General features: G+C 45.9%; 1 protein-coding gene across 5 annotated transcripts in view; it reads left to right on the top strand.

The window, feature by feature from the left end:
- Positions 1-27,754, top strand: part of Kdm2b (lysine demethylase 2B) — a 120,705-nt gene that overhangs the window by 70,713 nt on the left and 22,238 nt on the right. For 4 of the 5 annotated variants that reach the window (XM_076848617.2, XM_076848692.2, XM_076848757.2 and 1 more), the window contains one exon: positions 2,998-3,084. In XM_076848617.2, coding sequence (XP_076704732.1) covers positions 2,998-3,084 — 87 coding nt within the window. Of the gene's footprint in view, positions 1-2,997; positions 3,085-21,877; positions 22,042-27,754 lie in introns of those variants that run through there. The other variant, XM_076848913.2, reaches the window with a different exon arrangement.

Here is a 27,754-nt window from a genome sequence, read left to right as displayed (position 1 = left end):
ATAAAATAAACAAACAAACAAAAAATTGAAAAATAAAACCAATTAAAAGTGAACTGCCTGGGCTGGGGTTGTGGCTTAGAGGTAGAGTGCTCGCTTACCATGCGTGAGGCACTGGGTTCAATCCTCCGCACCACATAAAAATAAAATAAAGATATTGTATTCACCTATAACTAAAAAATAAATATTAAAAAAAAGTGAACGGCCAGTTTTAAATATTGGTAATGAAATACTTCTCTCCCCAGGGATGGGTCATTTCACTATTGCAAACTTTTTGGTAGCCTTTTCTTTTACCCAGTGGGAGGACCATGCTGAAGTTGAACCATGTCTATTGGTGATTCCTTGGCAATGTACAGGTGGCCTCCTGTCTCTGCATGCTCCCCATGTGTAGCTTCAGCCTGTCTTGCATTGAAAATAGAATGGGGAGGAGAGACTAAGAAATAAAATATGGCCTGGGGTGGTGGCTCAGTGGTACTTGTGAGGCACTGGGTTCACATAAAAATAAATAAATAAAATAAAGGTATTGTGTCCATCTACAACTAAAAAATATTTAAAACAATAAAAAATAAAATATACTAGTAAAAAATAGCACAAAAATACCAGGCAACAGCTGTTTACATAGCATTTACATTGTGATTAAGTATTAAAATAATCTAGAGATAATTTAAAGTATTGGGGGTGATGTTGAGCTGGGCATGGTGGTACATGCCTGTAATCCTAGTGCCTGGGGAAACTGAGGCAGGAGGATTGCAAATTTGAAGTCAGCCTGGGCAACTTAGCGATACCCTATTGCAAAATAGAAATTTTTTTTTTTTTAAAAAAGGACTGGGAATGTAGCTCAGTGGTAGGGTGCCCCTGAGTTCATTCCCTAGTACCAAAAAATCAATACTCAAAGTCTGGGGGGATGGGTATAGGTTATATGCAAATGCTGCAACACTTTTTATATATGGTAGTTGAAAATTCATGGATTTTTCAAATTCATAGATTTTGGTATCCATGGGACATCTTGGAACCAGTCCTCATGGATACCAAGGAGCAACTGTGTGTGGTCCTGGGGATTGAACCCAGAGTTTTTTTTTTTAATTTTTTAATATTTATTGTTTTTTAGTTTTCGGCAGACACATCATCTTTGTTTGTATGTGGTGCTGAGGATTGAACCCGGGCTGCACGCATACCAGATGATCGTGCTACCGCTTGAGCCACATCCCCAGCCCGAACCCAGAGAATCTTAACCTCTACGCCACATCCCCAGCCCATTTTATTTTTTAATTTTATAAGTTGCTGAGGGTTTTGCTCAGTTGTCCATGCTGACTGAACTTTCCATCTTCCTGCCTCAGCCTCCTGAGTCACTGGGAGTATAGGTGTGCCACCATGCCTGGCACATATCCTCAGTTTTTACCTAATGTCCTTTTTTCTGTCCCAGGATCCCACTTGGGATACCATCTTGAATTTAGTCTCCTTAGGGTTTTCTGAACTGTGATAGTTTCTCAGCCTTTCCTTGTTTTTGAAGACCTGGACTGTTTTGAGGAATACTGGTCAGTTTTTCCTTTTGAGATATGTGGCTTGCTTTCTTTTAAATTTCACTTCCTGAAAACTTACTGCAGTCATTGTGCTGGGCCTTGGGCTCATACCAGTAAATCAAGCTTTCATGTCATTGATGTTGATCGAGGAGCTTCAAGAAAGCTGCATGTGCCTGTGCTGGGATCTGAACTTAAACATCCAGACCAAGAGTCAACTCCCTCCACCAACATGCTGTCGCGACCTCCTGTGGGAAGTGAAGGGAGTTCTTCGTGCTGGTCTGAGATGTTATTAAGCACATCTTTTTTTTTTTTTTTTTTTTTTTTGAATTTTTTAATATTTATTTTTTTAGTTTTCGGTGGACACAACATCTTTGTTGTATGTGGTGCTGAGGATCGAACCCGGGCCCACATGCATGCCAGGCGAGCGCGCTACTGCTTGAGCCACATCCCCAGCCCTATTAAGCACATCTTGAAAAATTAGGAAACCAAATGACAATTGAGAAAATAGGACAGTAAATAAAGTAAGTCAGAACTGAATTGGAGTCATTTCTGGTGAAGTGGATTAGAGAAAGTGAGTTAAAATGATCTTTGTCTGTGTTTATCTTGGGTTCCTCTGTTATTCCTGTTAAGTGCTCATGTGTGATTTATTCTGTTCTTAAATGTCCTAGTAGCACAATCTAGAATTCATGGCCTGTAACAACAGGCCAGTGTCCTTACACATGTTTTATCAGGTGTGCTGTGGATTCTGCCACACATACCCACATTTCATGGGGCAGAAAGTCGGGTACTAGAAGGCAGGGTTCGGGGCCCTGCCCTTCCTTGCCTGAGGAAGCTCTTTTGAGCTTTTCTGAGTCTTGGTCATCTCAGCTGCAAGTTAGGACTACTCAGTAGAATGGCATCTTACACCTGAAAGAGGTTCTAAAATCAGCTGCACGTAGGCCAAAATCTGGTAGAATCAGTTACCTGTGCAGAACCTTAAAATTGCTAACAAAGGAATGGACACAGTGCACTACATTGGAGACCCCTCCTGGTGTGTCCAACACAGCCCACTTCTCTGCCAGCATTTGTCTGGGGGATTCCATCCTCAGTCTTTTTTTTTTTTTGGTACCAGAGATTAAACCCAGGGGCACATAATCAGTGAGCCACTTCCCCAGCCCTTTTTAATTTTTTATTTTGAGATGGTCTCACTAAGTTGCTGAGGCTGACCTCGAACGTGGGATCCTCCAGCCTCAGCCTCCTGAGCCACTGGAATTACAGTTGGGTACCACTGAACCCAGAGGATATTGTGTATTTTGTGGACCCCAGGGAACCCTGGTGACTTGGTTATTGCACAGTGGATGGTGGTAGATAGGCCAGTGGATGTGGGTGTGGGTGGGGGTGTGTGTAGAGAGTTTTCAGTCTTCTGCTGGGTTAGGTCCAGCCTTCAGCCTCTTTCAAACACCACCCCTCACCCTGGGCTGGTTTCTTTGTTTGGCCACAGAATGTCCTGAAAGAACATGCAGATGACGACCCTAATCTGGCCATCACTGGTGTCCCTGTGGTCAGTTGGCCAAAGAAGACTCCAAAGGTAAGATGCAAACTGCTCACATTGGGGAGAACATTGTCCACTGCCTTTGACACCTTCTGTGAATATTGGCATCTTTTTCAGGAGGCTCTCGGGAGAGAGCACCCCAATTATCATGAATTGAATGATTTCAGTGATATGTTTGTTCATCACAAGTTTTTGTTTTCTGAAAGGGCTCGTTTTTTTTTTTTTTTTTTTTTCACCTAGCTGTGAAAGCTGCAAGTAGTGCCCCCTGGTGGTCACCCAGATAATTGTGGGGAAGCAATGTCTCACTTTGTCTTTAAGTGGATTTTTATCTCTCTCATTCACTCTCTCCTTTACCTCTTTCTTTCCATCATCCCTTTTCGTCCAGCTGCTCCATAGACTGTTTTCCCTTCTTTTGAACATAATATTTTTATCTTCATTTAACTGCTCAGTGCTGCACATAAAAATGTCTAATCAGGAAAGGATAAAGAGACTAGAAAGAATGATAACATTTACATCAATGAAACTTATTAGGAGCAAGTTGCTGCTGTCTACTCCTCTGCATTCTTTGTTTTATCTGGACTTTAGCAGGTCACGGGGGTAGATCATAGTGACTTTACAGAAAAGGGAACTGAGGTTTAAAAAGGTAAAGTCACTTATTGGGACAAGTCAGTGCTTGATGGTCGGTGGATGTCCATCTCAAAATCCACCATGCAGAGAAGACAATGACATATTGCTGTCCATCCCTCCAAAGGCCATGTGGGGTGGGTTGTGCACGGATGATTCCATCTACCATCCATCCAAATACACTCAGTTTGCCATTTTCTTGGGCAAGTTACATAAGCTTCCTGAACCTGACTTTCCTCATGTGTAAGAAGAAGTTTAGACTTAAATTTGTAATCCCAGCTACTTGGGAGGCTGGGGCAGGAGCATAGTCTGGGCAACTTAGTAAAGATCCTGTCTCAAATAGAATAAGAATTAGAATAGGTTGGGGATGTAGCTCAATGTTAGGGTGCTTGTGGGTTCAATCCCTAGTGCCAACAAATAAAAGTAAATAAGTGTGAATTTTATTTTTATTTTAAAATATTTTTTTAGTTGTAGATGGACACAATATCTTTATTTTATTTATTTATTTTTTTATGTGGTGCTGAGGATCGAACCCAGTGCCTCATGCATGCGAGGCAAGCATTCAACCATTGAGCTACAACCCCAAGCCCAAGTGTGAATTTTAGATAACAATTAAGATAAAAAAATTTTTTTAGTATAAGTATATCCCAAATGTTACATGGGATATAACTATCTTCAAAACGATTACTCATTTACCTGGAATGTCATGACGTACACACTGTATTTTTAGTTGCTGAATCTGGTAACCCTAGTTGAAAAGGCAATATTTCTGATATATTGGTTCAACAAAAAATGATTCATTTCTTCTGTTTCTTTTTATCTTTTTAAAACATGGCTAAAAAAGTTGAGAAGTACATATGTGGCTCACCTTATTTGTAGCTCTTTTGGATAGTGCTATTCTAGATGATTCACTTTTGTTTGATTATCTCCTTAGAGGGTATATTTCTGGGTGTGGAATTACCTGGAAAGGAGCCCATTACTTGTGGGTGTGAGTTCTCTCTGAAGCTCAGCGGGACCCCATGTGGAGGTAGGAGTGGAAAGGGCTTCCCCTCTTCCCAGCTTGTGGAGGTGCACAGGGTCACAAAGCTGCCTTCCCCTGTGTGTGCAATAGCATATGCCGTTTATCAGACCACAAACAGCTTGCAGGCACAGCATCTTGAAACCAATGGGCTGGGCCATAGGTGTGTTGAGTCTAAAGAGGAAAGCAAGGCTTTGCCTGTCCTCCACACCCGGGTCCCTCCTAGCTGGCAGTTGCTCCAGGAGGGGCACTAGGGTGTGTGGAACACAAGATTTTGAAAGGACAAACCCGCCTTCATCCACTGTCAGAATTAATAAAGGGGCCCCAGTGGACCCCTGAATCACTTCAGGCAGACAACTGGCCCTGTCTGGAGCTGAGACCCTAACCCCACCCTCCAAGGGCTTTATAGGTAGAAAAAAAAAAAAACAAAAAAAAAAAACCAAAACACACAAACAAACCTCTTTTCCCTTTTCTCCAAAAGCTTAGGTCAGGAGGATGGCTTCTGGTGGCACAGACCTTCTCTGGGATTCCTGGGGAGGGTGGGTTCCCAAACACTCAGTGGGCACAGTTCAGCTTGGCTGGTTGGTCAACACTGCAGGGAGGATCAAGGGCTGGGTGGGGAAGAAGTGGTAGGAGGGAGGAGGGAGGACAGGGGGTGTCCAACAGCACTTTTTTTTTAGTGTAATAAAACAGTGTTTTCTTGACACATTCAAAGATTTGTATGACCATCGCCATGATCTATGGTCATGTTTATACCCCCAAAAGAAACCTCATCAGTCGGGGCTGGGGATGTAGCTCAGTGGTAGAGAGCCCTTGCCTGGGGTGTGTGAGGCCCCAAGTTCCACCCTCAGCACCACAAAGGAAAGGGGAACCTCATCAGTGCTCGGCCCCTCCCCCGTGGTCTCCTTCTACCTCTGATCTACTTTCTATTTTCATTCATGGGTTTGCCTGTGGGGCCCATTTCTTATAAGTGAACTTATGCAGAAGGTGACCTGTTGTATCTGACTGTTTTCATTTTGCCTAATGTTTTAGAGGTCTACCGTGATGAAGCATGGACTAGTCCTCCTCCCTCTATGGCCAAATAATATCCCATTGTATGGATAGACTATTTTGTTTCTCTCTCTCTTTCTCTTTCTTTAATTTTTTAGTTATACATGGACACAATACCTTTATTTAATTTTTCTTTCCTTTTTTTTTTCCTTTTTTTTTTAATGTGATGCTGACCCAGTTCCTCACATGTGCTAGCCAAGTGCTCTGCCACTGAGTCACAATCCCAGCCCTTTTTTTTTTTTTCTGTCTTTCTTTGGAACCAGATGGTACCAGAGCCTTACCTGTGCTAGGCAAGGCTTTACTACTGAGCTACACCTCCAGCCCAGCATCAAGTTTTAAATGCAGTTTTTAGATTTCCTTTATCTTTGCAATGATGGCAGGAGGTGGATAGTCTCAGCTGTGCAGTCCAGTCAAGGAGACCAAGGGGCTAAGAGAGGTTCAGGGGTATGCCTCAAGTCACATGGCTTGTGAGCGGTGAGGTGTTTGTCCCGATCTGCCTGTTTCTGTTACGGCTGCTGTGAGAACCTAATGAAAGGTGGTGGAGGCGTGGGGAGGGGAAGGCATTATGTTTCTGCACTTCCTGGCTGGTGGGGTTAAAAAGTTAACAGGAAAGGAAGAAGTAACTGAACGACTGGCTGCCTGGGCCACCCGGGGTCTCTGGGTTCCCAGGGTTGCAGTCTGCTTCCTCCCAATTTGATGCAGGTTGGGTTGAAAGATCAAGGGTGCTCCTTGAGGCTGCCCGGAGTGGGTTCTGCTCCTGGGTCGGGTTTCTTAACAAGTAATTAATGCCCAATGGTGATTAGCAAGAAATGCTTTGATCTCCCACCTTGCCTCCAGGAGAACAAAGCCCTTTTCTGGAACTGATTAGGCTCTGAGGTCATTTCTGATGTGGTGTCCTTCAAATCTGAGATGCCACCGAGTCACCATCCATCACTGTTCACCCGATTGGCTGTTTTCACGAATGGCGTTGGATTTGTTTTGATCTGTCTACACTCTAGCCGCTTCCTTTTATGACCAGGTGGCAGGATTTTCAGGGCCCTGTCTGTGACCCCAGAGGCAAAGGAAGGGAGCTGGGCTTATTTGAAGCCCGGCCTCTGACCTTGGCCTTATTAGCAAGCTGAACTGCTCCTCAGCCGGTTGCTTTTCCTGGATCTTGCTGGATCTTTCCCAAAGGAGTAGACTGGGGAAGGAGAGGAGCTGGGCCAGGGCCGTGCTGGCAGGTGAGCCTATGGAGGCAGTGGCCAAAGCAGGTGCCACTTGAATTTAAATTATTGGCAGTTTTTCTGGAGCAAAGGAGCAGAGGGGTTGGGGTGTATAGGACAAGTGCTCTGGCAGGGGATATGGGGACAGCCCTCTTCAGTGGTTACTGGATCAGCTTTCTTATGGGGACATTGCAGGCTACAGGAGGAAGCGACACACCACCTGCTGCCCTGCCACCCATGGTTTTGGTATGTTTCTCTTCCCCTTCCTCTACAGTGGGGCAGGGAGATCTGGGAGGCCTGATCCAGCTGGGGTTCCTCAGATGTAACACGTGGCCTGTCCCAGAAGAGGAGGCACATCATTCAGTGTGAGGCCCCGTGTACTTCCTGTCTCACACGTGTCCTCCTCTCAATTCCTGTCACAGAGTCATTAAGTTGACAATGTACAGTTGATGATGAGGAGGGGCAACTGTGGCAGTGGCTGCCCTTTCACGTCCCCTACTCAGGGTTCATCATTTCCTAGGAAGGCATGTGGTCTAATGATGACCAGTCCTTAGATTGGTGGCATCCCCTTCACCTGGGGACCTTGTTTTAAAAATATAACTTCCTGCCAGACATGGTGGTGCATGCCTGTTATCCCAGTGGCTCAAGAGGATGAGACAGGAGGACTGCAAGTTCAAAGTCAGCCTCAGTAACAGCAAGGTGCTAAGCAACTCCGTGAGACCCTGTCTCTAAATAAAAATACAAAATAGGGCTGAGGATGTGACTCAGTGGTCCAGTGCCCTTGAGTTCAATCTCCAGTACCTCCCCCCACACAAAAAAAATTAAAAATATAATTTCCTGGGATCTGCCCCGAACATTGTGATCCAGTAGATTTGAAGCGAGGCCTGGGAATCTGGACTTTCTAAAAGCTTCCAGGTCATTCTCATGCATAACCTGGATGTGCTTTGGGGTCAGATGCACCTGAGGATTGACTAATTATTCTAAAGGATAAGTCTAAACCGCAGTTTATTCATCTGTTAAAGGGGCTCATTGAGTGGTCCTGGCAGGATCCCTGTGAGATGCTGCCTGTGAAATGCTTCTGTAGTATCAACCTACCATTGTAAAAAATTATACTGGTAGCTATTGTAATTTTTTAGAATTATGATTTATATGTATTCGGTAACCCTGAATCGGCCCCCCTCCGGCTCCCGACGGAAATAGAGAATACCAAAAGGAGGGCGAAGGGTGCAGAGACAGCGTGCATCCCTAGACTACAAATTGCCTGTACAAAACTTAATCTCGAGTGGGTACTTTGATGGCTTAATTTCTTTGAAATAGTTATGGCTGTGCTGAAGTGGATTGATGTTTCCTGGGAGGAGGGGACTGGTTTAAAAAAGCCATTTCTCCTTCATCCCTGCCACATTGGCCCAGCTGGAGAAGCCCCAGGCCCTATAGCTTGTGTTTTAGCTTGTGCCCCTGGGGCTTGAGGCGGCCAAGGCTACACGTTCTGCTATGGGGTCCAGGTAGGAGGAACGGGCATGAAGGGCCAGGGGTTTGGGGTACCCTGTCCCTGCAGCCTCCAGGGAGCTGGATAGGCCTTGTGAAAGTCTGTTAGGAGAGAATGACGGGAAGAGACAGATGACAGAAGTAGCTGGGCCAGAACAGAGGAGCCCAAGAGGGCTAAGAAAAGCAGGCAAAGCAAGCCGACCCCGGCGGGGTGTGGTGAGGGGCTCCTAATCTGCAACCTGTAGGACTTTCACATATGAATATCAACCACAGAAAAACCCAGTTGAGAAGAAGTTGTCGGTGGTAAAGGGAGACTCCATGTGTAATCTTCCGTGAGGGTAACAGATACCTAGACTGTCGACTTAAAAAGAGGGAGAGTATATTTGGCTCACAGTATTGGAGTTCCTAGGCCATGATCACTTGTCCCCATTGCTTTGAGCCCATCCTAGCTCAGGTGGAGCAAAGCTGTTCCCCCTGTGGCTGAAGTGGGAGAGAGAGAGGAAGGGGCCAGGTCTTAACATCCCCCTCAAGGGCACAGCCCCAGAGACCAGAAGACTGCCCACTAAACCCCACTTCTTTAAGTTTCCATCACCTTCTCAGAGCGCCACACTGGGGACCAAGCCTCTAACCCATGGGCCATCAGGGGACATCCCTGAACCATGCTGTAGCATCCAAGTTCCTCAGGAGCTGAGACTTAGGTCTCCGGAAGTCAGTGTTGGCTCCAGGTCCAGATTTGTTAGTGAGAAACCATAGTATTTTGTACCTGCTGGCAAGTCTGCTGACCAGGGGCCCATCAACATCCTCTTCAGGCCCTTCTAAGGGGGGTGATCACCTATTCCATAAAATTTATCTGTTGCCCCCAAACCAATATTTGGAGTGCTTTTGTGATCACTTGCAGACATGCACATGAGCCAGATGACAGGTGCATTGCAGCGGGACTGAGGAGGCAGTGCTCTACCTTCTGCTTGCAGGTCTCATACTGTAAAGAAGGGTCCTTTTCCAGGTGTCCCATTTTTCAAAATTCTAGTTTTTTTTTTCTTTTTTGGTTGGTGATTTCGCTGTTCCAAATGCCCCCCGACCTGTGGCGGTTGGTGTCTGTTGTTACCGAGTGCAAGGAGGTTCTGCAGTGCAGAGAAGCTAGGTGTTCGATGAGCCTCCTTCAGGCACGGGTTGTGGCGCTGTTGGTCCCAAGTTCAATGTAATGGATCAGCAATATATATTTAAAAGGCGCCTTCAAAGAGAAACACAAAAAACAAGGTGATACATTGATTGAGGAAAATGTTGGGACCAGAGACTGGAAGGCACCTAATTCTGTATCTTCCCTTGGAGTGACGGCCTGGTGTTCACTAATGCAGTGTTTGGAGTGATTTTATAGAATGCAGCAGCCACGAGTTCAGAGAATCAGCTGTGATTCTTCATTGCTTGCCTTCCCAAATGGACGAGTGACTAGCCTTTACCTCTATACACTCCTGGGTTAGGTATTGGATGAAGAAGATTTCCTTGTCCTCATGGAACTTAGAGATTTTATGTCAGGCACACAAATAAGTACATAATTAGAAGGATTATACTCTGAAGAGTTGAATTTTTATGAATTGTGATTAAAGTATATGTTGCATAAAAGTTCTGTTTTAAGCATTGTCAAGTGTACGCTTAGCTGGTGTTGACATTCACCATGCTGTGCAGCTGTAACCACCAATGATGCACCGGATTCAAACGCTGGACCATTTCACACTTATTTCCTGCTTCTTCCCTCCCCTGGGAGGGAAACTGAAACTTCTTAAAAACTAGCATAGAAAGGGCTGTAGCCCAGTGGGGGAGCACTCCTGAGTGGGGAAGATTGAGAACAGTTTGAAGTTGGGGCACCTGGGAGCAATTGGCCAGTTAGGAGACTGTGGCTACAGGTCTGGACTGGTTTAGGGTGGTGGCAAGTGGTGATCAAGAGAATGGGTGCTGGCATATTGGGGGTGAATGGACAGGACCAGAGTTGATTTATTTTGCTCTTGGGGTAGGGGGAAGTGTTCCATGGCTCCCCGGTGTTCCATTTACTGAGACAGGAGGTACTTGGGGTTAGTGTCCTCGTTTCTACCTGGAAACTCGAACATGGGATGATTTTCAACATCCTTAAGATGGAATGGCAGCTTTGCTTCCAGTCTCCTGTCTCCCAGCTTTCTGTATAAACTTCCCAATTTTATTTATTTATTTTTAGAGAGAGAGAGAGAGAGAGAATTTTTTAATATTTATTTTCTAGTTTTCGGCGGACACAACATCTTTGTTTGTATGTGGTGCTGAAGATCGAACCCCGGCCGCATGCATGCCAGGCAAGCGCGCCCGCTTGAGCCACATCCCCAGCCCGAAACTTCCCAAGTTTAGATCTGATCACACCCTTGTTAGTTAGCCAGGGCCACCGTAGCAGAGTACCATACACCATGTGGCTTAAATGATGGCAGTTCTAGGTGTCAACAGGGCTGGTTCCTGCTGAGGGCTGGGAGGGAAGATCTCCAGGCCGGCCCTTGCTTGGTTTATGTTTGACCCTTACCTCCCTATGTGTCTTCATCACCTTCCCTCTGGATGCATCTTGGTCTTAATTTCCTCATCATATAAGGACTCCTGTCGTTGGGTTCTGATCACCCTGATGGAGCGTGATCATGAGCACAGTCACCTTAAGCAGTTCCAGGGATTAGAATACACCATGGGAGTTTCTGAGGCTAACACAGTCATCCCTTAGCCTTGTTATTGAATCTCCATCTTCTTTAAAATCACATTTTGAGTCCTGGGCCTATCCTGGGGTGCCCACGTCACCAGCTGGAGCTCTACCTCAGGTGCTCAGGATTGCCTCTTGTCTTCCCTCCCATGCAGCAGAACCAGATTCTCCACAGTTTCCTTTTCCTTGCCCGCCAACTATTCCTCTTCTCAAAAACATCCTCCTCCTTTCCCCATGAACAGATCCCTCCACTCCAGGCCCAGCCAAATTCCTCCTTCACCTGCTCTGTGGGCTACAGCAAAGGGCTTCCCTGCCTTTGGCTTTTGGCTGAGTACAGCTAGTGGGCGGGAGGCTCTACCAGGAAAGGGAAGGTAGGAGGAGATGGAGGGAGGTGTCCATTTTCCCAGTCTCCTTCCTGTAGGATCATTGCAGGTGGACTGTTTCCCACTGTGGAAGACCACAGCTTCTACCATGTGACCTGCTCAACTCTTCTGTTAACAGTTGTGTTCTCTTTCTCATTGGGTAATGGCTCATCATTGTCCCTAGGCTTAGGGTGCATCTCCAGCTTCTATTACACTCTCCTCCATGAGCATTAACCCTCTAATTCCTGCCAAGATCCTGATGGAGAGATTTCCCCAATTTCTTTTCCCTTTCAATTTCCACATTCTCCTCTGTATGTTCACTGTCAACATAACCTGTCCTCGGTGTCCCCTTGCTTTTGAGGTTAGAGCTCTTCTTATGTATTTTTTTCCTTATCCATTTTATATCCTATTAATGCAAGATTGCTTGCAATGTAGCAAGGCCTGGGAGATATTTAAATGAATGAATGAACTCGATAGCACAATTTTCCTAGAGTTTTTAAAAGATGAAGTCAAACTCAGTCTCATCTCTGTTCTTTTTCTTTTTTCCCCCTGAGTGCTGGGGATCAAACTTAGGGCCTTGTGTGTGCAAGGCAAGCCCTCTACCAACTGAGCTATAGCTCCAGCTCTCATCTCTGTTTTTTTTTTCCACTGCTTCTGGATGCTTCTGTATCCTCTTTGGTGACTTAACTTACTCCATCCGTACTTGAACTTTTGTATCCTAGTCCCAGCCAGCTGCTAAAAGAACATTAATTGGAAAAGAAGTAAGAAAACACCTCTAACTTCCTAGCCCCTCCTGTCCTTCAAATTGAGGCATTTCCCTTTATCTTACTGGAAATATCGCGCCTGGGATTTTTTTCAGCCAACATTATTTGTATCTTTTAGTACAATGTTATTGGAACTTCAAGATGGAGTTCAGCTGAAATAACCTATAATTAAAGTCTGTAGACAAGGATTTCTTTTTTCTTTCTGATAACCTGCTCAGCTGTCTGTGTTAATAATGCCAGGGACAGATTCTTGGAGAGCCATTGAGATACTGAATGTTTCTGCCTTTGATGGAGTTGTTAGAAAGCCTGCTGGCACTAGAGGTGATTATTTGCAAAGACAAGCCCTTTAGACTTTGGGGATGAGTCATCAAATGCCATCTATATTGCAAATAAGTTGTCATGAAGATGGGTATGTGTTTGGTCTCCTGATACCTTTAGATAATCCTCCTAGTTTATGTGATGTAAAGACAAAAAGGGCAAGATTGGGTGAAGACAGGGGAGATTCATATATTTGTTTTATGGTGCTGGGGCTGGAACCCCGGGCCTTGAGCGTGGTAAGCATGAACATGCCATTTCTGTGCTCTGCCACTGAACTGAACCCCCAGCCCCCAAACATCTCACCTGATTTGGCTTCATTTATCAAAGATGGGGAAGGAAGGAAGTGGGTGAGGAGTTATAGTGACCGTCAAACCTGTTGGAAATCACTGAAAATATCAATGCAAATAACTCAGCAGCAAAGCATCAAGGAAGTTTCTGGGGAATCTAGTGCATGAAAGGAAGTTTTATTTTATTATTCATTTCTTTTTGAGTTCTTGTTTTCATTCTCTTGGTGTATGCCCACAGGTGTAATTGTCAGGTCACATGATAATTCTGTGTTTAACTTAAAGGACTGTCTGACTATTCTGTAATGACTACACTATTTTCCATTCCTGCCAAAGTGCACAAGGGTTCCAATTTTTCCACATCCTCACCAATACTCTTTATATTCTTTCTTTTTTTTCTTCCTGACAATTGCCATTTTAATGGGTGTGAAAGGGTGGTTACTTTTGGTGTTACTTTTGGTGGGGGGGTTACTGGGAATTGAACCCAGAAGCACTTAACCACTGAACCACATTCCCAGTCTTTTTTTTTTTTTTTTTCTTCCTATTCTGAGATAATAACTCACTAAGTTGCTGAAGCTATTGAATTTGTAATCTTAGAGACAGGGTCTCACTGAGTTCTTAGCGCCTTGCTTTTGTAGAGGCTGGCTTTGACCTCCCAAACCTCCTGTCTCAGCCTCCTGAGCTGCTGGGATTACAGGCGTGCGCCACCTCGCCCAGCAAAAAAGGGGAAAGATTTTCTATATAGCCAAACACCTAACACAATTTATAATTCCTTGGTACACACCTAACACAATTTATAATTCCTTGGTACTGCCTAATGCCTAGTCATACTCAGACCTTCCAGATAATCTTTTACAAATGCTTTTTTCACATCAGAATCCAATCTAGGACAACAAATTGAATCAGTTCTTGATTTTCTCTTTTCATCTAGACTTTTCTCAGCATGGCAGTTTGTAGAAGACACAAAGCCACATGTCTTCTAGACCATCCCACTTTTTGCATTTGTTTGTGTGACCTCATGGTGTCATTTAACTCACTTATCTCTCAATTTCTGCAAGCTGGAAATTTGATCAAAAGTCTTGTTTAAAGTAAATATTATAGTTAAGACAATGGTAGTATGATCCTTCATTATTTAGTGAATGTTCTTCTCCTAGAGAATCTGGATGGGGTTTCACTGGGCTCCTGCTACCCTTCCTCTTTCCCCTACTGCCAACCATTCATTGCTGGCTTCAGTACTTCTTTTAGGCAGGGAGATTCTGGGAATTGAAATCAGTCAGTGCTTTACCACCGACCCACATTCCATCCAGCCTTTCTTTTTTTAAAATTTTTTTTTAGTTGTGGATAATACATTTAATTTTATTTATTTGTTTTTATTTGGTGCTAAGAACTGAACCTCACACACATGCTAGGCAAGTGCTCTACCACCGAGCCACAACCCCAGCCCCTCCAGCCTTTTTTTAAATACAGGACTTTGCTAAATTGCTGAGGCTAGGCTTGAACTTTCGGACCCTCCTGCCTTCACATCTCAAGCCATTACAGGTGTACACCTCCGCTCCCAGCGCTGGCTTCAATATTTCTTGATCATTATTTCTTCTATCAATTATTTTATCAGGAGATGAAAATGATTTTTGAAGCGTACCCTTTTTGCCTATGAATCAGGGGACATTCTTTTGCAGAGCGTTCCTTCATTGATCAGGGTTACCCTAAAATACATTCCTCCTGGAAAGGCAGTAGGCATATTTGATTATTTTTTTCCTCTTTAAATGCCAATTTTCAAAGGTATTGTTTAGTTTAGTGGCTGCTTCATATAGTGACAGTTGAGATTGGTGAAGCTCTTTCTGTTTTGATGACTGTCATCATAAATTCATGGATTTTCATAGATGAGGCAGATTGGCCTATTGGAGCCATTTTTAAAGACAAAGCATAATAATGGTAAACAAAGAAAGGCCCATAACAGGAAAAAGAGAGAGAGAGAGAGAGAGAGAGAGAGAGAGGAGGGAGATACAGTGCTTGTGTGAGGATGTGTTCTTCTATCCCGGCTCCTAGCTGTACTGACCTGTGTGTATTTGAGACCTGCAAGTGTAGTCTGAGCCCTTCCGGCTCCCCACAGTGACTGTTAGCAGCTCTTTAAGAGGTGATTAAGCTATGGCTTTGGTATGGTTAGCTGCAAAGCTTACCTTCTTAGCTGGGTTCCTTTCAGGAATGGGAATAGGAATAGGAATGGGAATGGTGTTGTTAGAGCCCTAGGAAGATGGCCCCCACCTTTGGAAAACAAAGAAAGTTCATTCAAAGACCTTGGGGTGGAGGAGGCCAGCAGTGGTGATCAGAACTAATCCTCATTCCTAAGTTTTTTTGCCTCCATTTTGGCCAGTTTAGCTAATAAGCTAGGAAAACGTGGCTGCTGAAGAAAGAAGTATATGTATATATAGATATGTATATATTGTGTATGCATATACATGGACAATATGCCTGTTTTGGAAGGAAAATTTACTTAACATGAAATTAACCATTTCAAAGTGAACAATTTGGTACATTTAGTACATTCTCAATGTCACATGACCATTTCTATCTAAATCCAGATATTTTCATCATCCTCTAAAGGAAACCCTGGACCCATCAACTGTCCATCCTACTCCCCTTTCCCCTGTCCGCTGGCACCCGCTAGTCTGCTTTCTGCCTCTGTGGATTTGCCTTCTGTGGACAGTTCATAAACACAGGATCACACAGTACATGGTCTTCTGTGCTGGGCTTCTTTCGCTCAGGATCACAGTGTCAAGGCTCATGGCGTTGTGGCACCCCTCAGTGCAGCCTTGCTGGTTAGAGTTGAATCGTGCTCCTCTGTAGGGCCAGGGCAAGCTTTGTTTATCCATTTATCAGCTGATGAGCATTTGAGAGGTGTCCAGCTTTGGGCTATAAGTGATCAACATATTTTACCCACAGTTCTGCTCCTTTTCTGTTTCCTCTACCATCCCATTTGGAGTGATCTTTGGAGTCCAAGTTCCATAGAACTTTAGATCCTGATTCTTCGAGGTCTTTTTTTTTTTCAGGGGTTGGCAGGGAGACAATGTGATGGGCATTTCAGTTAACAGGGAAACCAAGGGGGAGCTATGGTCTATAAATAAATAAATGAACACACACACACACACACATACACACATATATAAAATATTGTATACCTATATATTTTTTTTCTTCTTTCTTTATAGTTTTGGGTTGGAACTGAGGCCTCATACTCTGCCCTCAGTTACACCCCCAGAGCCTGGAAGGGGACGTAAAATGAACTCATTAGTTTCATTCAAGTTGTGTGAGCATTCATCCTTGGTGTAGAGTTTGGTGGGAAATGAATAAAGAAGGAAAGTAACTTTCTAAAGTTAGAGAAGGCATCGAAAATGAGGTGGATGGTAGAGAAACATTTCTCAGATCAATTCCAGCCGCCTGTTAAATGACCTGATTTTTAAAACATCCTGTGCATGCTCACACATCTTCCAGTGCATATGAATATTTATTGGTTGATTTGGTGATGAAGGAGACGTGATTAGGAGAGGAACCCCCACTAAACAGAAAGCTCAGTTGTGTAGAGGGACCCATATGACAAGTTTTTAAATGCTCATGGAATGACTCTCCAAGGGGAATATAAAAAGCAATTAAATAGTGTTAGTAATTTCCTTAATAGAATTCACTGCAATCCCTAGTCTGTCAGAGCACACAGGTGAACCAATCCAAGTAACCCTACAAAATGAGATTTTAAAATTCCTCTTCTTCCTGTTAGCTTTGAAGAATAACTCCCCAAAAGACCTTTTGCTTTTGCTATTAAGACAGGGGAAAACCTATTGAAAACCAGACAGACAAATGCTAAAGTACAGTAAAATAACTGGAGTGCATTCTCTACTGCTTGCTAAACATGAATTTTGATTTGTGTCATGAAGTGGTCTTCTGCAGGCATGCTCTGTCATTTCTGTCCCCTCCTAAGGGACTCGTTTGCAAACGGTGTTCATTGGTTCAGGAGGGTAGTCATTGGACTTGACATAAAGAGAATTGATTCTCTTTCCCTGTCCTGAATCTCTGGAAAATAATTTCACAAGCTTTGGCTGTGACTAAGATGAAAAGAAAGAAGATATCATTCTTTGGACGTGGATACAAGGAAAGGGGACACAAACTGAAGAGACCCTCCAGCTTTGGTAAGCCCAGAGTCCAGGCTTTGACTAGTCTGCCTGTCCTCTGTCCATTCTAGGGGTTAGGAGAGGATGGGGATTAAGAGGGATCACTAAAGGTGCTGTCGGGGGATGGAATACTTGTCCTTGGGATGATGGTGATCTTTTCTTTTATTTATTTATTTGTTTGTTTGTTTTTTTTTGGGGGGTGTACAAGGGGTTGAACCCAGGGGCACCTAACCACTGAGCCACATCCCCAGCCCTTCTTATGTTTTATTTATTTAGAGACAGGTTCTCACTATGTTGCTTAGGGCCTCACTAAGTTACTGAGGCTAACTTGGAACTTGCAGTCTTCCTGCCTCAGCCACCCAAGCCACTGGGATCACAGGTGTGCACCACCGCACTGGCCTTTCCTCCCTTTTTTTTATGGGAAAAATAAAGGAGAATATGAATAAACCTTCATTCTGTCTTCTTGACTATAACATTAAAAAGAATTCGTGAGTGGGGCTGGGGATGTGGCTCAAGCGGTAACGCGCTCACCTGGCATGCGTGCGGCCTGGGTTCGATCCTCAGCACCACATACAAACAAAGATGTTGTGTCCGCCGATAACTAAAAAATAAATACTAAAATTCTCTCTCCCTCTCTCACTCTCTCTTAAAAAATTAAAAAAAAAGAATTCGTGAATATTTTTTAAAGAGAGAGAGAGATTTTTTTTTAATATTTATTTTTCAGTTTTCAGCGGACACAACATCTTTATATGTGGTGCTGAGGATCGAACCCAGGCCGCACACATGCCAGGCAAGCGCGCTACTGCTTGAGCCACATTCCCAGCCCAATGTCTGAATTATTAAGAGTAATGAAACATTGCATATAGACCAAAATCCTCCTGTACCGTCTCTCCCAGTTCTGACCTTATCCTCATTCATTACCCTAATTCTTTCTTCATTATAATTAATCTGGAATTGATGTTTCCAGGTGTTTTACTGTAAATTAACATACATATACCAAATATGAATCAACAGAATATATAGTATCATATTTATAGATGCATATTTAATATAAAGTGATACATTTTGTGCATACTTTTCTGTAACTTCTTTTTGTGGGGAGGGGGGATACCAGGGATTGAACTCAGGGGCACTCAACCATTGAGCCACATCCCCAGCCCAATTTTTGTATTTTTTTTTTTAAAGATTCATTCCTTAGATTTTTATTGATTTATTCAGTTACATATGCGCTGAGAATTGAACCCAGTGCCTCACATACGCTAGGCAAATGCTCTACCACTAAGCCACAACCCCAGTTGCCAATTTTTGTATTTTATTAGAGACAGCTTCTCACTGAGTTACTTAACGCCTCACGATTACCGAGGCTGGCTTTGAACTCGAGATCCTCCTGTCTCAGCTCCTGAGCTGCTGGGATTAGAGGCTGGGCATAGGGGCTGCTGCATCATACTCCATATCATGGCTGTACTACCATGTACATACAGCCCTCCCTGCTTTGGGTATTATACTACTTCTCTCTTTTCATCTTAGCATATTGTCTGTCCCTGTCCTTGGGACAAGGGTGTCTGGGCAGAACCTCTGGGCAACCAGGGGCCATTCCTGAGGTCTCAGGATCTGATAGGCAGTCCAGAAAATTAAGTGACATCCAGAGAAAGCAGGGAAGTGGGTGGCAGGTGTGACCAAGGAGGACTTGGCATCTGTCCTTGTTTATTTCCTTACCACATGGTGAAAGTTCTGGATCCTCCTGGCTCAGGGCAAGTACAACTGCCTGGGTGGCAACCGCTTTGGGGAGCTCTTTCTAAGAACATAAGGAAGTTTTGGCTTTGTGAGCAGGGAGAGCTTTCAGTCCTTTGGGTCAAATCCTTGTTGAGATCAAGAGGGTTTCACAAAGGACCAGCTGAAGGCTCAGCATAAACAAGGCATTTTAAGGTGGCAGTTGTGCCAGGCAGGGGGTAGCATAATTTGCATTTTACATACAGTCCGAAACATTATCAATACAAAACAGATGTTGGATAATTATACAGACCAGTTAACTAAAGGAAACTTGGTTGAGACAGATAGAGGAGGGAAGAAGCTTTTGGCCAGTGTCAGAGAAAATTTGTGGGAGGTGTTAGGATAGTGGCTAGCAGGCACCTTCTCAATGTTTAGAGAGGACCCATCATGTTGTCAAGTCCTAATCATATCTTCCTGGTTCCACCATTGACCCTGGCAGATCAGACAGCAGGCTCGCCATCCGAGCCATACCTGCCCACCTTGGAATTGGATTTGAACCAAGAATACAGAATTTCCTAAGTCTTGAGTGTGTCACTTCAATTATGACACTGATCTTATTTGGCATCCTCTACTCTTGCCTCTGGCATGAGGCAGTGGAGTGGCATGGTGAAGAGCCCAGGCAGGGGTGGCTCACAGAGTCAGATTCAGGTCCTTTCACTTATCTGGACAACTATCCACAGCTCACAGGGTGGTTTAAACCATACCTGCCTGTGATCTCAATGAGATCATGACCATTGCACAGTGCCAGGTCTAGCCCTTAAGCCTGCTTAGTTACTATTAGCTGTTATTATTGCCTGCACTCTAGGAGGGGTGCTGTCTCTGATGGTGTTATATAAGGGACCCTGAGCTTGAGAGCTGTTTCATAATTTGGGGTCTTCCATTTCCTTATCCATGAAGTTGGGGGGGGGCAGTCTGGTAAGGTAGCTCTGAAATGCTATAAATAGAAAAGGGTGTTTGTATTCTGTGCAGCTTCTGTTTGTCCACACTTTTTCTCTTCTTTGAACCATGATCATCGAACTGTGCCAATGCCATTTTACTGCCTTAAATACAGGAGTGAGCTTTTGAGAGTCCTCAAAGGACAATTCTATTAAATAGATTTGCATTCCTGATTCGTAACAGGAGAGACCTATAAAATAAATTCCTGCTTCCAGACTTTTCTCATGATGTATCATATCATCTGGATGTCTCTGTCCCCTTGCAGGTTGGACCAATTATAATGAAGGGAAAGTATGGTTAGTTGTTTTTTTGTTTGTTGTAGCGCTGGGAATTGAACCCAGGGGCTTGAGCTTGCTAGCTCTCTGCCCCCCAGCCCAATGATTAACATTTTATCAGACCCTTCCAATTTCTTCAGAAGGCTTCTTTTTGGGTGGAGTGGTCCCTAAGAGCTCAGAGATAGACTTCAGTCCAGACAAAATAGCTTTTAAAAAGTTGGTTACCTTTCAGGTAACCTGTTTTCATTGTAACTTTGAGTGGACTGTGAAAAATAAAAGAGGTTAGGAAGGAAACTGAGAAGAGAGATGTTTCAGTAAAGAGCAAGTGTGCTGGGTTTTTTCCCTAGTGTCATTGGGTGTATAAATTTCAGACTTTAAAATCCACTCAGTAAAACTGACATCCCTGCTTGCTTATTCACTCCTGCCGACTCTGTTAGAAGCCTTCCAAGTTTTATTTATAAGGTCTCCACACACATTCTTCCTTTTTAAAAGCCCAGGCCATGACCAGCTTACAGGCCCTTCTGTTCTCTGAATTTCTTGACCAGTGGCCTAGGCATGAGTAACAGTTGGATGATCATTGTAGAGTTGATCACTAGATTTCACAGCTAATAGGTTTATTCTTGGAATAGCCTCTGATCTCTTACAGAGGTTACCCATCTCTCCATAAATCCTTCCCATTTCATAGGTGGAGCAACTGAGGTGCAGGTGTGCACATCACATGGATGGATGGATGATATGTGTGCCATCTGTCCAGCTAAGTCATCCTGCTCCATAGGTGATGTTTAACTACGGTTTTGACCTAGGTAACATCATTAGCCATTTAGGGTGTCATGAACTCTTTCACAGTAAGGATTGCTGGCATAAGTGCTGGATAGACTTCCTTTGCAATGAATATCAATCTGGATTTCTAGTGACAATTTTCTGCAGGAGTGGGCTGCTTTTGAAGTAGGCATAGTGAACCTTCACGGTTTAAGATTTAGAAACCCACACCTTCCAGGCCAGCCCAGGGACCTGCCAGTCTCCTAGGAGCACTGGGCTCTAGTCTGCAGCGCCCTCAACCCTCCTGAGGTCGACTCCTAAGCTTAGGAGGAAAGTATCCAGGTTCCTGTCCAAGAGGGTGGGGCGCCCACCTCAGGGCAGAGTCCGGGCCGTTCTGACAGCTCCGAAGTCTGAAAGCTCCAGCTTGCACCACTCCATGTTTGACGCCGAATCTCCTCCGTGAAACGCAAACCTGAGGCAGAAGGGTAGCGTCCAGAGGGCCGCTTAGCCCAACCACCCGCGTCCTGGGAAACCAGGTCCTCGGATTTTATCCAGGCAGGCCCGCCCGCAGGCTCTGGGTAGAGGACGCTCAGACTCGCAGGCATCAGGTCCTGATCCCGGAGCGTCTGCAAATCCGGTAGCCCGTGTGCCCGCTGCTGGGGGCGTAGAGACCCGCGCCTGGCATCGCGCGCGGGGCCGCCCCCCGGTGGCCCGTGCGCCCGGGGGCTCCAGTGCAACGCCCCGCAGAACTACACAAAAGACCCCACCCCAGGCCGGGCGTGCATTTCCTGTTGCAGCAGCTGCGGCGTGCAGCCACCCATGTGCATCCCGCGGCGCACGGGGCACGCCCCCACGCAGCCCCAGTCCCCGCGCGCCGGCCGCGAGGGGCCGCCCTCGGCGGGCCCGCCCCCGTGTCACCGCAGGCCGGTCTCCCTTTGTGTGCGGCCCGAGCGCCGCAGCCGCGCCATTGGCCCGCCCGCCCGGGGGGCCAGCCCCTTCCTGGCTCGCCTCATGCATATGCATGAGCGCCCCGGCCCTCCCCGCGCCGGCCCCTCCCGCCCCCTCCCGCGCGGGCGTGCGAGGCGCGCGGCGGCTCCCTCCTCGCGGCAGCGGGAGCCCGAGCCCGAGCCCGAGCCCGAGCCAGGGCGAGCCGAGCCTGCTCCCGGCGGGCGGCGGCGGCGGCGCCGCTCCAGCCATGTCAGCGCGCGCGAGCCTGGGCCCACCATGAGCCATGGCCATGTCCGTGAGCGCCGAAGACGACGACTATGAATCGGAGCCGGACCAGGTCGGCGGCCCGGGGTGGGGCTGAGGGAGGGACCCGCCGCCAGACCTCCCGACCGCCTGCCTGACGCGCCGAGGCGGCCGCGACGCCGCCACTGCGGCGATGAGGAGAAAGTTTTGCAGCCGCCGGCGGCGGAGCCGCCAGGGCCCGGCCGGAGCGGGGCGTGGAGGAACGCGGCGGGCGGGCCCCGCAGCCGGCCCGGGCAGGGGGCGTGTGCGGGCGAGCGTGCGCGCGGGTGGCCGCCGGGCGCCGCGGGGACAATGTGGGCCGCCGGGCCTCGCCGTCGGGCCGGCCTGCGGGGCGCGGGCCACGGCCCGCGGGCAAGTTGCGGGCGGCCGCAGGGCGCGCCGCGCCCTCCCTGGCGCCCTCTCCCGCGGCCCACGCGCGTGCCGGCGCCCCGGGCGCACCCGGACCTGCGGGCGCCGGTGCCTCCTTCTTCCCCGTCGGCAAAGTTGCGCTGGGACCCTCGGCCTCTGCCTGGAGGACGCCCGCGGCCCGTGGGCCCGACGGCCCGAGCTTTTGTCTGGGCGCCGCGCGCTCGCCGCCCGCCCGCCGTGGGCAGCGGAGACAGGAAGGGGTGCGAGCCGCGGCCGGCGCGGGCCATCCGGAACCCGGCGAGTGCGCCCGGGAGGCGGCAGCGGAGGAAGCCCTGACCCCAGATGGCAGGCTTCGGCCTCGGTGGGGTTTTGAAGGCAAGGGACATATCTCGGGACCAGGACGAGAAATCTGTGTGTAAAACAAAGCCCTGGGTGTGTTTACGGCGTGGATTTACTCCGGGAAGGTTCGTGTTTAGGACGTGGGGGAAGAAAGTTGTGGTTTTACCAAGTGTAATGTGCAAAATAATAGTTGTAACAAGACGCAGGCCAGGTAGACTTGTGCAAGGAATTAACAGGATGGGTTATCTTTCGGGCATTGGACAGACTGGGTGAATAAGATGCTTGTTTATAATCTTGATGCATTTCCTTAGTGAAATAAAGATGTTTTGGAATGTTTAATGAAATATGTGGGAACTCTTCTTTCCTAACATTAGGCGTCATTGAGGAAGTACCACATAGGCTGCACTTAAATCGTATCATGCATATTGTTAAGTGGTTTTATTTAACAAAGTTAATTTTTTTCTTTTGGTTTCTTGACTGTGCTGACATTTTTCAGCGTGTGCACCTTCTGAGTGTTCCTGAATTTCACTGGTCTTTTGACTGGATTAACCCAGGGGCATTCAAGTGATTTTTTTACTTGGAACTTCTGTTGCTTCAGTAGCACGGTGTGTGAATGGCTCTGATTCTTGTTTTGTTGTTCACACCTCAGTTCTTGGTTTGAACATTTGCAGTATGATTTGAGTCCACCTCACCTGCCAACAGTTGACCTTTCCTGTGGCATCTGGTCATTCATAGGATGTTGGTGTTCAGTGTCCATTAGGCTTTGGTGTGTCAAGATTGAGTTTCCTTTTACCTATTTTTGTTTTGTTTTGTTTTTGTGGTACTTGTGATTGAATTCAGGAATGCTCTACCACTTGAGCTACACCCCCAGCCCCTCCTTTTTTTTTTTAATATTTTGTTTTAAGACATGGTTTTACTACCTTGCCCAGGCTGGCCTTGAGCTATCCTGCCTCAGCCTCCCAAGTAGCTGGGATTGCAAGTGTGCACCACTGTGCATGGCTTCTTACCTGTTTATTAAAATTTGATCCCACCCTCTGGTCTGTGGTAGATAAAATTTTTAACACTGCACAGGATAAGACTTACATGTCTGGGCTTTAAAGAATGTTTTCAAATTCTGATGCTACCAAGCAAGACTGCCATTAGGAGGGTACCTGGACTCCTGTAGCCAGGTAGTTTTCCTCCTGTTCCCATGGGTCTGCCAGGTTGGGAACATCCGTGGTGTTTAGCAACAGAAATTCTCCCTGGATTTTGATATTCAGTTTAAGATGATTTTTTTTTCCACATAGGTTCATTGAGGAAGATGACGTCCAAGCTCAGCAAGTGAGCAGCAATTTTTCTCAGTCTCAGAGATTTTGTCTGCTTAAGTACCCTGCACATGGGGACACTCCAAGCTGTGGCTCAGTGCCCTTTGCCTCCCCCACTTTCCTCTGCAGTTTTTCTCACTGAGAGATTTGGGGCCTGAAAAGAGGTGCTTCCCCTTGTTGCACTTGCAACTTTCTGCATCATAGGCCCTAGACATGGCTCTTCTCTGAGTCTCTCTGTCTGCCAGCCTCACCCTATGCTCTTGATGGGTTTGGCACCAAAGGAAAAGGCAATTCATGAGGAAGTGGTGCAAGTCCTGGATGTGGAAGTACATGAGTATCAGCCACCTGCTGAACACAGGCCCTCCAGGGGAGTTGGTATTGCTCTGGCCATCCCTGCCACTGGTGAAGCTCTGGTGCCCTTTCCTCATCAGAGTTCTGGCTGTGCCACCACAAAAGTCTGCTCTTCCCTCATCTCCGCCTGAGACTAGTGTTCAGTCCTGGGCAGTATCGGGCCTGCCCTGCTGGGCTGGACTCTACCCCATGCCCTCCCTTAGCCTCCTGGGTTCTCCCAAGGGTCACAGCCTATAGGATAGCAGGGATAATGGCCACTGAGCCACGTTGGTAGGGGGTTCCTTGCCTACTCTGCTGGTGTGCACCTGTGGTACAGAATGTGTTGGAAAATTCTTAAGCTCTGCTTTCCAGGTTGGGGAGGTGAAAGTTGTACCGAGACCCACCCCCACCCCCACCTTAAAGAAGCTCTGTTGGTAAGAATTTTTGTTCCATCTTGGAGTATGTGTTTTTCAACCCTGAAGTGAAAATTGCTTTCTTTTTTCCCCCTCAATAAAAATGACTGCAACTTGTCATTGAAAATAGTAAGAATTGGTGAATTATGGAGAAGAGAATCCCTCAGAAATTTATGTGGTGATACTACTGCGTTACCCACCATAGCTTCTTAAATAGTAAAATTTTAAAGCAGAGGTCCCTGAACCTTCCCAAAAATGTGTGTAAAAATTTGGTGACTTTGGTGCCCATCTGCATTTTTCTGGGGAAGAAGTCCTTATCTTTCCTCAGATTCTCCTGAGGTCCTCGTCCCCTGGGTGTTTTGGTAATTCTTGTGTTTTTATTCTCTTCCTCCCTACAGTCAGTACATAAATAAACCAGAGCCTTCCCTGGAATCTGGCAGGTGTGTTCAGGGCCTGCGACTCTGGTCAAATCCAGGCTTTTCTGGGATGTCCATTATGTGAGAGGATTTGAGGACAGACAGTGTTGAAGTAATTCCGTGGAGCAGGAAGCAACATTAGTATGTTCAGAGAGACCCTAGGGCTAAAGGTGTGCTGTCCTTAGGGGTAGTTTGGTGAGAAACTTAAAACTGTCTTAACTGTAAAAGCATTCAGTTAAGTTTTATTGTTTTCCTCACTTCTCTTGAAGTGGAAACTCCTGACCACTCCCTTCTGGAGACTCTTCCCAAGCTCTTGCCATAGCACCACCTCCTGCTGCTTCTCTGCTTTTCTGCCCTTTGGGCAGCCTTTCCTGCCTTCGTCTTGAATATTTTCAGTCTTGAGGGGTTCCATGAGTCTCTTAACTCTGCCCATTTCCCCAGACAGCCTCATGAGTCTAACCACCTATGTGGTGTTGATTCCCAGATGTGTATCTTAGCTTGGCTCCCCACCCTCCTTGGGTGTCCCTTGTGTCCCTTAGAGTCCACAGGTCCACTCCAGAGTCACTGTTTCCCTCCTTTCCTGAGCCCCCATGCTCCTGCAGCTAAAAATCTCAGTCTTCCAGGATTTTTCTTGTCTGCATTCCCACATTCCCTCAAGTTACTTGAGTCTAAAACTAGGTCGTCTTTAAAATATTTCCTGTTTGTTTGTTTTGTTTTTATGGTGTTAGGGGTTGAACTCAGGGCCTTGCACAAGCCTGGCAAGCGCTCTGCCACTGAGCCCTAAGATGTCTCCTGAATCATGCTCCCCTGTCGCCCTGTCTGTTGCTTCTGTTCATACCTTCATAATCTTCAGCTGATCTGCCTTTCATTCACTACCCAAAAAATATCCATTTCCCACACTGCTGCCAGAATACAGTCCTATTGCTCCTGTGCATTAGGCCTTGTCACATAGTCGTATAGGGTGCATTTCCCTAGTGTGGCATATGAGGCCCTGCAGGTTAGGTTCCTGCTGCCTCAGAGCTGTTTTCCAGCAGCTCTGTTGAGCTATTTGCAGTTCCTTGACTGTGTCATGTAGTTTCACATCTCTGTCTTACTCTTCCCTCTGACCAGAATATCCATTCTAACCCCACCCCCAGCCTTGGCCAGAAGAGTCCTGTTCTCCCTCTGAGGTCCACCTAATCACCAACTCCTGTGGTCTGGGGTACTTTTCCCAACCTGCCTTCCCTATGAGCTGGGGTCATATCTACCTCCATATCTCATATCTGCCTGGGCTCATATTTCAACTTCTTCAATTATCGGCAGTGTGACATTGGGCAGATGCCTCAGTTTCCTCATTTATAAATGGAGATAATAGTAATTCCTACCTCATTGGTTGTTGATACAAATATTGAAGAAATTCAATCAGCATTAGCTTGTAATCTTATAATCACACTGCATTGTATTTATGTGGTCACGTGTCTTTCAGGCCTTTAAGAGTAGGGAACGCATTTTACTCATCCCTGTAGTCCCAGCATTTAGCATTGAATCTGGCATATAATTCACAGCCAGAAAGCATTTGAGTGGGTGGGTAGGTGGGTGAATGTGTGAATGAGGGGGTTAATGAATGAATCCCAAGTGCAGATTGCACACTCTGTTGGCTAGTGGTGTTAAGTGTCTTTTCATGTACTTATTGGCTGTTTGTATATCTTTGGGAGAAATAGCTATTTCAATCCTTGGCCCATTTTTAAGTTGGCATTTTTGTCTTTTTATTGCTGAGTTGTTAGAGTTCTTTTTATATTCTGGATTCAAGCCCTTTACTAGATAGATGATTTGCAAATATGTTCCCCCATTTGATGGGCTCTTTAATCATGTAGTGTACTTTGGTAAAATCTAATCTACTTTTTTTTTTTTTGCTACTGGTGCTTTTGGTGTCGTATCCAAAAGACAATTTGAAGTCATGAAGATTTTTATCTATATCTTTTTGTAAAAATTTTATCACATTAGCTTTGTGTTTAGGTCTTGATCCTTTTTTTTTTTTTTTTTTTTTTGGTACCAGGTATTGAACTCGGGGCATTGGGCCACTGAGCCACATCTCTAGTCCTATTTTGTATTTTATTTAGATACAGGGTCTCACTGAGTTTCTTGACACCTCATTTTTGCTGAGGCTGGCTTTGAACTCATGATCCTCCTGTCTCAGTCTCCTGAGCCACTGGGATTACAGGCATGTGCTACCATGCCTGGCTTTGATCCTTTTTTTAGGTAATTTTTGTATATGGTGTGAGGTAGGGTTCCACCTTCATTCTTTTGCACGTGGATGTCCATTTGTCTCAGCACCATATGTTGAAAAAGGTCATTCTTTCCCCTACTAAATTATTTTGGCACCTATCCCTTATTGAAAATCAGTTGGTCAAAAAAGTGAGTTTATTTCCATCGATCTGTTTGTATTTGTGTCTTACTGTCTGGTTTACTGGACCTTTGTAATAAATTGTTAAATCGGGGAGTTTGAGTCCTCTGCTTTTCTCCTTTTGTGTATGTATTTTTATGTGTTCAGGGAATTGAATCCAGAACCTTTCTAATGCTTCATGTGTGCTCCAACACTGAGCCACATCCCCAACCCT

Source organism: Callospermophilus lateralis, chromosome 1 (assembly GCF_048772815.1).
Source record: "Callospermophilus lateralis isolate mCalLat2 chromosome 1, mCalLat2.hap1, whole genome shotgun sequence".
In the NCBI taxonomy this organism is placed as follows: domain Eukaryota; kingdom Metazoa; phylum Chordata; class Mammalia; order Rodentia; family Sciuridae; genus Callospermophilus; species Callospermophilus lateralis.
The sequence above is the reverse complement of the archived record's forward strand: the minus strand, read 5'-3'. Positions and strand labels throughout refer to the sequence as shown.